The 11,351-nt window shown below is 40.6% G+C and overlaps 1 protein-coding gene across 1 annotated transcript; it reads right to left on the bottom strand.

The window, feature by feature from the left end:
- Positions 1-1,316: 1,316 nt before the first annotated feature.
- LOC311248104 (elongator complex protein 5-like) lies at positions 1,317-9,570 on the bottom strand. The gene is made up of 8 exons (XM_084339053.1): positions 9,315-9,570; positions 9,154-9,214; positions 7,976-8,056; positions 7,681-7,892; positions 4,630-4,805; positions 4,449-4,544; positions 1,567-1,667; positions 1,317-1,438 (listed from the first exon to the last, which is right to left on the bottom strand). Exons 1-8 carry the CDS (start codon positions 9,367-9,369, stop codon positions 1,330-1,332), a joined length of 891 nt encoding a protein of 296 aa, XP_084195179.1. The 5' UTR covers positions 9,370-9,570; the 3' UTR covers positions 1,317-1,329.
- Between the last annotated feature and the right edge of the window lie 1,781 nt (positions 9,571-11,351).

Below are 11,351 nucleotides of genomic sequence, written 5' to 3'. Positions count from 1 at the left end.
ACTTGTCTCCACTGCTCCGGGACACTAGATAGAAACTAGCAGTGTGTTGCTACTTGTCTCCACTGCTCCGGGACACTAGATAGAAACGATCTTGGGCGAGGTAACATTTCCCAAGGAGAAGCAGTACCAGGCTTCAGCTATCAATCAAAAGTTGGCCTAACGGTAACATACAACTGAAAACGGTGCAGTGCGCCGACAATTTCTCCCCCTTTCCCACAAAACATCTTTAATTGAGTATACCATAGTCATACCAACTAAATTGCCAGGTTAGATTGAGAGACTAATACCCTTCACACACACCCTTAATTATTCTTAACCAAACTGGTTAAAGCTCCCAAAATGAAAGAAATAATCCATAATTTCTCTCCCATCTAGTGTGAAATATTTCAAATTTTAAAGACAAAAATCATGACAGCATACACCACGCATTTAGTTCTTTCTCAGAATAAACAATAACTAGCTTAATATTCGCAGTTGTGATGTAAATTGGATTTAGTTGACATATTAAGGATTATTTTCTACAAGTCATGGTGAATATAATTATGGCACATGTCTGTAGTGTAGTGGGGGGGGGGGGGGGTTGACGGGTATGACAGTGTAGTATATATATAAACTATATTTGAAATGATGACCCAATTGACATTTGTTCTTTCCCATTGGCGACAAGATTCAAAGAGCATTACAGAAATGTTGTCTCTACACCTGGTGACCCTGAATCACTATAGTGGCATCAGTCGATCAAACAGTTATAGTTAGTACATGAAAACAGTGGTGAGATTAAATTAGCCTCTGCTGATATTTTGTCTATTCTCTATCCAAAGACTATTTGGGGAATTCAATAATCAACCCAAGATAAAAAAAAATAAATGAATATAAAATAATAATAATTGTGTGATCATTTCAATTAAATTGTTCATGGTTAGAATTAGGAAATTACTCAGCTGTATGTCGGACATAATATAAATTCATACTTTATTTGTGTGCATTGTTTAAAGTGAATGCGACAGGCACTTCAACACGGTGCCCCCCGTGTCACGTCGTCAGGTAGAGGCTCATGTTGGTGCTTTGGTTCAAAGTCCCTGAAGTTGGCATTATAGACCCTTTCCTCATCAACGTCACAGTGTAGGCAAAACTCTGCTTTCAGAACCAAACCAAACGTGCACATATTGTAGGGAGGCGGTCCAGAGACGTGAACACCGCACGGCAGCGTCTCCACGAAGCAGGCGCACGCAACTTGCTTTGGTTTTGCTTAGAAAAGGCTACTGCTCTGTACCGGTGAGAGTGTCTTAGTGGAGCAGCGGACGAGAGCCCCCCCCCCCCCCCCCCCCCCTAGACGTCGAGGTCGTCGTCCGGGTCCTCCTGGTCGTAGTCGTCGTTGGCGTCGAGCTCGTACAGGATGCGTCCCGACCCGGGGCCCGAGAGGAGCAGCGCCGACTTCCTGTTTTAAAAAGACAAGAGACGGCGGTTTTTGGTGAAGAGCTTGTGTGCAAATATTCAAACCTATATGCAAGATAGCTAAAAAATCTGAGGGGGGGGGGGGGGGGGCGGCATATTAATGTCGCTCACTTCTCTTTACTGAAGACGAAGGGAAGCGACAGTTTTCCCTTTGCTTCTCGTTCGGTGTTGGATAAGCGGAGGTTGAAGGTCAAGTTGGCCGTCGGGTCCGCCTGAGGAGAGGAGAGGAACACAGATTGGTCCGTTTCTCAAACGCCTCTAATCCCTCCTTCATTCTAATGTGTTATAATTAAGGCTGTCAAAGTTAACGCGGCATTAACGCGTTATCGCCCGATTCTATTAACGCCACTATTTCTTTTAACTCATGATACATTTTTAAGAATTTCTTTTTTCTTCTTTTTTAACTAGACTTCACTCAGGTGTATTATTGATACTATGTTTGTTTCTGAAGTGTGTGTGTGTGTGTGTGTGTGTGTGTGTGTGTGTGTGTGTGTGTGTGTGTGTGTGTTGTGTGTGTGTGTGATATATATAGAGAGAGAGGGGGTGAGAGAGATGAGGAAGGGGCAAGAGAGAAAGAGAGCTGGGAGAGTGTGTGTGAGAGAAAGGGGGTGTAAAGGCCATATGAGTGTTTTGTTTATTAATATTATTATTATTGTGCTTAGGATAGTGTCTTATTTATGTTTGAACACTAGAGGGCTCTCTGCCTCCATTATAGCCACTCTTCTATAAATAGCCTAGCTAATTAACGTAATCCCATGCACCTGTGATGAGGATACATTTTTCTACCTGTCTCACCGTTTGGAACTCTGAATGGAGCAATTGACAACTGTTCCGATTTAACCCTTCATTCACCATCATTCACCCTTGGACAACAATAAACTCTGTAAACAGAAGCAACTTGAGACATTCCATATTTACACCACAAACTTTGGGACTGAGTAAGATAATTAATTGCAGGTGCATCGTGGACGCTTGTCGATTCATTGGGGAGCGACAAGCGGACATTACAGGGGGGGTGTGATTACTCAGCCCTTGTGTGAATGTAACAAGTTCCTAACATTTTCTTTCCCCTATTATTTCATGCACACTTTATTCATTGTTTTAAATTATTATTTTCTTTTAAGTTATTTTGTGCATCACTGTTTTGAATTTGATGCAAATTTGCAATGCATGAGGGTCATCCTTTTGTGTTAAATGGCTGCATAAAGCAAGCATTTGTTGACTCATGTTGATAAGAGTATTAAAACTTGGAACTTGAAAAATATCTGTTTAAGGTAGATACAAAAAAAAATGTGATTAATCGCGAGTAAACTATGGACAATCATGCGATTAATCGCGATTAAATAATTTAATCGATTGACAGCACTAATTATAATACATGATAGTATAACTTGAGATTGTATAATATAGCATTGTATAGCAGTGTACATAAAGACCCAGTGCCTCATCCGTAGCTAACAGTGTATTGCACTACCACAGGACCTAGCATGTCCTACCATGCTCTGTAAATAACTCATGTACAGATACCGATATGCCCTACTTTGTTTACTTGTTTATTGCACAATGTCGCTCTATTGGTTGGATTCTTATTATATATTATTACTATTGTATTATGCACATCGTTGCGGGCAAGACCCCCCGCATTTCACTGTATACCTGTATGCCGTGACAAATAAAACTCTTGTATCTTGTATCTTGTATGATATAATAGAACAGTCAGTGTACTATAAATATATAGATAAGTGGGTGTGGGTGTAAATTTATGAACATCAGTAAATATGCAATTAACTGATAGATACAAATATTTATTTATGTTAATTTAATTGTGTTGATGTTTTCATTTCTGCAAAATAAGTATGTTCGTTTTGTTTGGTTTGATAAACATTGCGCTGTGAACAGTATCAGTGTTCTGTATGTGTGTAGGGGCCGGTACACATTGCACTGTGAACAGTATCAGTGTTCTGTATGTGTGTAGGGGCCGGTACACATTGCACTGTGAACAGTATCAGTGTTCTGTATGTGTGTAGGGGCCGGTACACATTGCACTGTGAACAGTATCAGTGTTCTGTATGTGTGTAGGGGCCGGTACACATTGCACTGTGAACAGTATCAGTGTTCTGTATGTGTGTAGGGGCAGGTACACATTGCACTGTGAACACTATCAGTGTTCTGTATGTGTGTAGGGGCAGGTACACATTGCACTGTGAACACTATCAGTGTTCTGTATGTGTGTAGGGGCAGGTACACATTGCACTGTGAACACTATCAGTGTTCTGTATGTGTGTAGGGGCCGGTACACATTGCGCTGTGAACACTATCAGTGTTCTGTATGTGTGTAGGGGCCGGTACACATTGCACTGTGAACAGTATCAGTGTTCTGTATGTGTGTAGGGGCCGGTACACATTGCACTGTGAACAGTATCAGTGTTCTGTATGTGTGTAGGGGCCGGTACACATTGCACTGTGAACAGTATCAGTGTTCTGTATGTGTGTAGGGGCCGGTACACATTGCACTGTGAACAGTATCAGTGTTCTGTATGTGTGTAGGGGCAGGTACACATTGCACTGTGAACAGTATCAGTGTTCTGTATGTGTGTAGGGGCAGGTACACATTGCACTGTGAACACTATCAGTGTTCTGTATGTGTGTAGGGGCAGGTACACATTGCGCTGTGAACACTATCAGTGTTCTGTATGTGTGTAGGGGCCGGTACACATTGCACTGTGAACAGTATCAGTGTTCTGTATGTGTGTAGGGGCCGGTACACATTGCACTGTGAACAGTATCAGTGTTCTGTATGTGTGTAGGGGCAGGTACAATAAGAGTTTTCTTCTTCCTGTTCCTTTCGGCCATGGAATTTAGTGGATCATATTAAGTGAAAGTGAACTATATGTATTGAAGACACTGTTGTTGGACTGTAACAATTCCATGTACGAATAAATACAAAATGAAAACAAACAGTGGTGTATTGAGCTGCAAGTGTGCTACTGGACCTCAGGCTCCTCCGAGTCCATCTGCGTGGTTCCGGGGTGACTGGACTTGCTCTGTATCGTGACCGTCAGGTCCTCCGCGATACTGAAAAGCTCCTCCTGAGAACAGACGACATCCGTTAACAAAAGTCCAGTACATCGGTTAGTGGGGGAAAAAGCTTGTCCCGAGGAAAATACCACTTACATCTTGTATAATCTTCCCTGACTTTGAGCGCCTGGTGGTTTTTGCCACCGCGCCGTGTCCCCTGAGCCCGGCCGTCACAGTGATGACCGACGTGGCCAGGTGGCGTACGCTTCCCCCGAGGCCGCGCTGGTGGAGGTCAGAGTGCAGGAGACCAATGATGGTTCTCACAGCTCCCCCTGATGAAAATAAAACATGATAATGTTGAGTTGTAGCATGAACTGCATGAACTAATAACAATTCTACTTAACCTCAGGACAAGTTGGCAGACTTATGACGAGGCCTTATTCACACCAGGATGCACTGTCAAAGAGTTGCACTGGCGACATCTCCAAAGATTAGATTAGATTAAAACGTATTGTCATTAATGCAGCACAGTACAACAAAGAGAAGTTGGCATCCAACCAGAGTGCAAATGTAACAGTAAAGTGCAAATAGCAATGTACAAGTGATTAAACTGGAGTATATATATATATAAATGAATACTGCTGAAATCAGTATGTATAATCAAGATGTGCTTTAAGTGCAGACTTTCATCCAAATCAGGTGAACAGTGTAGGAATTACAGTGTCTACATGTGCACCCCCCTGTTTAAAAGGGACCAAAAGTAATTGGACAAACTAACAATCCATAAATAAAATGGTCACTTTTAATACTTGGTTGCAAATCATTTGCAGTTTCAATAGTTTTATTTCGAACCACAGTGTCAGTTTGGCTACATTTACCATTGTCCGGCAAAACAACATTTGAAAAATAAATGAAATGGGAAAAGAGGAACCCCCCCCCCCCCCAAAGAAATTAAAAATAAAACAACAGCCAGAAACTATACACTGTTTGAAAAGGAGATGGAAGAAGCTAAGCTTATCTGTTTCCATCCCCCATCAATAACTAATTGCAATATTATATATACTTCAGCAAGTACAATTTGACACGAAAAGTCAATCACCTGACCAGTTGATGACAGCCTGAAGTCTGGAACCCATAGACATCACCAGACACTGGGTTTAATCTGCAGTTATGCTCTGCTAGGCCTCTACTGCTACTGTCTTCAGTTCCTGCTTGTTCTTGGGGCATTTTCCCTTCAGTTTTGTCTTCAGAAAGTGAAATGCATGCTCAATTGGATTCAGGTCAGGTGATTGACTTGGCCATTGTATAAGATTCCACTTCTTTGCCTTAACTCTTTTGATTTCTTTCACAGTATGCTTCAGGTCATTGTCCATCTGCACTGTGAAGTGCCGTCCAATGAGTTCTGAAGCATTTGGCTGAATATGAGCAGATAATATTGCCCAAAACACTTCAGAATTCCTCCTGCTGCTTTTGTCAGCAGTCACATCATCAATAACCAGTTCTGTGGGCAGCCATACATGCCCACACCATAACACTACCGCCACTATGCTTCACTGATGAGGTGGTATGCTTTGGATCATGAGCAGTTGATCTTTGTCTCATCGGTCCATAGGATGTTGTTCCAGAACTGTAAAGGCTTTTTGTCTGGTCTTCCTGTTTTTGAGGCTCACCAATGGTCTTGTGGTGACCCTCTGTATTCACTCAGTGTAAAGGAATGTGAATCACTACCCACTTTCAAAAACACTCAAAAAAACACGTACGGGAGACTGCAATTGGAAACTGGCCCCTGTAAATGTCCTAACACAACCCCCTCCAATGTACAGTAAAAATTACCAAGTATGGTCTTGTCAATATTCCAATGTACAGTTTTGCTTGTACAGTTGTACAGTGTCCCCCACCCACCCAACCCCACCTCCAATGTACAGTACCCCCCCCCCCCCCACCTACCCAACCTCCTCCAATGTACAGTTTCTACGTCAAATGTATATACACTCTTTTTTCTGGACTCTTCTCGTATCACAAACAGTACTGTATTTGCAAATCTGGTATGTCATAAATGTATAGATGTAGCAGCACTGTCTATCTGTATGTCATGTATGTCATATATGTTACGATGAATTGAAAATGGGGGACCCTGATGTAAACAAGACGAAAGTCTCTCTGGTCTGCATTCCCTTAACAATTGTATGTATTGAGCTGTACTGTATTGTACCCATTCTGCAATCTGTTAATAAAGTTTTCAATCAATCAATCAATCAAGTATTCTCTTGATTGTTGACTTTGACACAGATACGCCTACTGGACAACTATTGTGAAGGGGTTTTTCTTCACATGGGAAATAATTCTTCCGTCATCCACCACAGTTGTTTTCCGTGGTCTTCCTGGTCTGTTGGTGTTCACCGGTGCATCCTTTCTGTTTCAGAATGTACCAAACAGGTGATTTGGCCACACCTAAACTTTTTGCTTATCTCTCTGATGGGTTTGTTCTGGTTTTTCAGCCTAATGATGGCTTGCTTCACTGATAGTGACAACTCTTTGGACCTCATATTAAAAGTTGACAGCAACAGTTTCCAAATGCAAATACCACACTTGAAATTAACTCTAGACCTTTTATCTTCTAAATAATGAAGGAATAACACACACCTGGCCATGGAACAGTTGAGCAACCAATTACTTTTGCTCCCTTAAAAAGGAGGAGGCACATATAAGTGTTGTAATTCCTACACCGTTCGTTCACCATTTGGATGTAAATACCCTCGAATTAAAGCCGAGTCTGCACTTAAAGCACATCTTGATTGTGCAGAGCCAAAACTATACATTGTGTTGACGTCCAAATATTTATGTACCCGACTGTATATACAGTAAATATATATACATATGGTATATACAGCATTATTGTACATGCTATCATCGTTATACGGGTAGACTATAGTTTGATGTAGGTAGTTATTATTACAGTGTAAGTCAGTTGTACACAGTGAAGGCAGTAGGCAGGTATAAATTGAGAATAGACAACAGAGTTCAGAGTTCAAAACCTGTGTCATAGTAGTTGTCAGAGTTTAGGTTTGACTGGGATCATTCTGAGAAAGATACACATAAAGGGCCTGGTTTCTATGTGATGCATTTGTGATGTTTCAATGAGTCTGGGTCCCACGATGACAGGAACAAATGGGTTCCTGAAAGTTAAGAAGAATCATAATGTCTAACCTTTCTTTAGTTCTTGAAGACTCTTGCAGATGGCAGGAGTACTGAGATGCCTCAGAATCCACGAAAGAGAATCAATCACAAGGGTCACTGGCTTGGATTGCTGCGTTTGCTTGAACAGATTGATAAGGTCTTCAGAGGTGAACTGGTGAATGGTGAAAGATGGGCGCTCGGTCCAGCCGAGGGGATCTATGTACGCATTGTGAAAGTGTAGCCTATATTCAAAGTGATGGAGACAAACAGTTAATTGATGGTTTTACTACCAAGTCTCCCAAAGAGGGTTCTTGACCTCAGTTACCTTTGAATAGATGATCTGTTCAGTCCATCTTTGAGTTCCTCTTCACTAACATCAAATCCCAGGACATGGACAACTTCCTCCCTAACAGAAATCAAAAGGGTGCTTTGATTGATTGATAACTTTATTAACAGATTGCAGAATGGGTACAGTACAGTACAGCTCAATACACACAATTGTTAAGGGGATGCAGACCAGAGAAATACTTTCGTCTTGTTTACATCAGGGGTCCCCCATTTTCAATTCATCATTCATTACATGCACATTCATATACCTATTCTATTTGGGACACTTGTAAATACACCCAATGAATCTTGGACTGGGGAAAAACACAGACAACACATTATAAAGGAATGTGGATCACTACCCACTTTCAAAACCTCTCTCAAGAGACACCTACGGGAGACTGCAATTCAACACTGGCCCCTGTAAATATCCTAACCCAACCCCCTCCAATGTACAGTCATTTACCTAGTATGGTTTTGTCAATAGTCCAATGTACAATTTTGTTTGTTTGTACAGAGTCTCCCCCCCCTCAATGTACAGTTTTGCTTGCTTATACAGTGTGCCCCCCCCCCCCCCCCCCAACCACCTCCAATGTAAATTACCCAGTATGGTTGTCAATATCCCAGTGTACCCAACCCCCCCCCACCCAACCTCCTCCAATGTACAGTTTCTACGTCAAATGTATATACTCCCTTTTCTTGACTCCTTCTGTATCACAAACAGTACTGTATTTGCAAATCTGGTATGTCATAAATGTATAGATGTAGCAGTACTGACTATCTGTATGTCATGTATGTCATATATGTCCTGATGAATTGAAAATGGGGGACCCTGGTGTAAACAAGACGAAAGTCTTTCTCTGGTCTGCATCCCCTTAACAATTGTGTGTATTGAGCTGTACTGTATTGTACCCATTCTGCAATCTGTTAATAAAGTTTTCAATCAATTCAATCAATCAATCAAGTATGTCATGTATGTCATATATGTCCTGATGAATTGAAAATGGGGGACCCTGATGTAAACAAGACGAAAGTCTTTCTCTGGTCTGCATCCCCTTAACAATTGTGTGTATTGAGCTGTACTGTATTGTACCCATTCTGCAATCTGTTAATAAAGTTTTCAATCAATCAATCAATCATACACAAAGACCGTGGGGATGCTTTGCTTAGCGTTACCTGTTTAATGCGGCATTGATGAAGCTTTTCAGAAGGTGTCGGCCAGAATAGTTTACATCATCTATAAAAGATAAACTTACATTTAATAATAAAGCCTGAAAACATAAACCCGGCTAGGATAACATGGTGTTGTTATTCATTATTGGGCGACAGCGTTTTACCCTGTAATATGATGAAGCCTCCTGCTTCTGATCCCTGCATCGTTTCCAGCAACATGTTCGCTGATCACAGTTAGCTGTAGCTTCACGTTTCACTAATCCAGCTACAACAACAACAACTCACCAGTACTCGGTTATTATGAATGATAAATAATATTAACGTTTGCAAAAAAAAAATTGAATGCTGATGAATGAATATTCAAGACGAGAATGTGTTCTCAATTCCACGACGCATTTCAAAAGATGTTTACGTCGTCTATCCAAGCTAACCAGTGCTTCTTTCAATCAGAACTGCATATCCCACAAACCCCTCGTTTGACTCAGTGATTACACCTGGGTAATGTAGTTAGTCTACCGGTGTACTCGGTGGAAATGCCAACACTAGAATCTTATAGCCAAATTTAACCTACATGTAGAATCTGTTTTTCTCTACCATGAAACTCGGGTATTGCCGATTAAGTTTTGATTTTCCTATGTTGGCTTATGTTCTTTTCGGGATTGGTTTTGGTTGATTTTTGATTGTTGATTTTTTTTGTTTGTTTGTTATATTTAGAAAAATTACTTTTTTTAATTTGTTTTTGAAATAGGGGTAGGTTGCTCTATAAGCCTTCGGCTTCAAACCTATCCCTTTCGTTTGTTTATTTGTAATTCTTTTTTTTATCAACTTTTTCTCCCCATTTTCTCCCATCCCAATTTCGTGTTATCCAATTCTCCCCTCCCCTGTCTCGAACGTTGCTAGACCATGCCTCCCACTGGTCGGCTGCAATGTGGACCAAGCCTTGCATCACGTGTCCCCTCCGGTACACGAGGAGGAGGCAGCTGTAGCATCTTTTCACCACAGCAGCTCGAACTCTCAGCGGCGAGGAGTAACGCGTGCTCTGGCAGGAGCACTCATTCAAGGGTACTACGACTATGCTTGCACCTCATGGTACCAAAGCACCTCAAAGGCTCTAAAAACAAAATTACAAACATCTCAAAACAAACTGGTCAGACTACTGCTTGACCTTACTCCTAGAACCTAGAGGGGTTTCTGTTGTTAAAAGATGTGCTAATTTGTTACCACTAAATTCTATCAAACAGGTCATTTAAGCTCTGGTTTTGTCAAATCTTGACTATTGTCCTGCAGTATGGTCGAATGTAACAACGAATAAACTGAAAAAATTGCAAATGGTACAAAACAAAGCAGCGCATATAGCGCTTCGCTGTGAGTACAGAACTAATGTTGCAGCGATGCACAGTTGTTTAACTTGGTTACTTGTCAAACATAAATTACTCTGCTCACTCCTTGTATTCACTAGGAATATTCTTGTTACAAAGATCCCCTCAATTTTATATAACAATTTATCTATAAGTCTTGACAGACACAACCATTCCACCAGACATGCTTCTGTACGAGGTTTTACACTTCCAAAAGTGAGGTCGAATGCAATGAAGCGAACTGTCATGTTCCGTGGTATGCAGGAATGGAACTCTCTGTTAAGCAGGAGAATAGTAAATGTCGTTTCAAAATCGTGGTAAAACAACATTTTCAACCAAAGAAATTGACAGTCCCTAATAGATAGTGTGTACGTAAATGAAAATGTATGTGTCTTATAAAGAGATAGGTATATATAGATGATAAGGCATGTGTCTGATAGGGATATATTATTAAAAGATTGTATAATTGGCTGATATGAATATAGATAATGTATGTAAAAGCTAAATAGTATATTATGCTGTATTGTATTATGAATTAATTATGAGTAGGTATTATTGTACTGTATTATGAATTCATAAGGCGTATATATTGTTGTATTGTATTATGAATTTGATTAGGGTTTTTATTGTTGTTTTAATTGTCTGTATGAGTTTCAAGTTTCTTCAAGTTTCAAGTTTCTTTAATAGTTGTCATACAGAAGTACAGAATACTTTTATACAAAATGCTTCTTACTGTTACGCTCCAGACTGTGCTAGACAAGATAAGTATGAAATAAAATAGTATAGCGTGTAAATTAGAAGTAAAAAAAATAGGTCACAGTGTTCAGTATAGACATATGTACA

This window comes from Notolepis coatsorum (genome assembly GCF_963971535.1).
Source record: "Notolepis coatsorum genome assembly, contig: SCAFFOLD_928, whole genome shotgun sequence".
Classification (NCBI taxonomy): Eukaryota; Metazoa; Chordata; class Actinopteri; order Aulopiformes; family Paralepididae; genus Notolepis; species Notolepis coatsorum.
This window is presented reverse-complemented; position numbering and strand designations above follow the sequence as displayed.

Bases quoted from the DNA above. Each gene is read 5' to 3' on its own strand.
- LOC311248104 (XM_084339053.1), bottom strand. From the start codon at position 9,369: ATGTTGCTGGAAACGATGCAGGGATCAGAAGCAGGAGGCTTCATCATA. The intron at 8,057-9,153 runs GTAACGCTAAGC...GATTTCTGTTAG, and splicing joins ATCAATGCCGCATTAAACAG to GGAGGAAGTTGTCCATGTCC. The intron at 4,545-4,629 runs GTAAGTGGTATT...GTCTGTTCTCAG, and splicing joins CAGGGAAGATTATACAAGAT to GAGGAGCTTTTCAGTATCGC.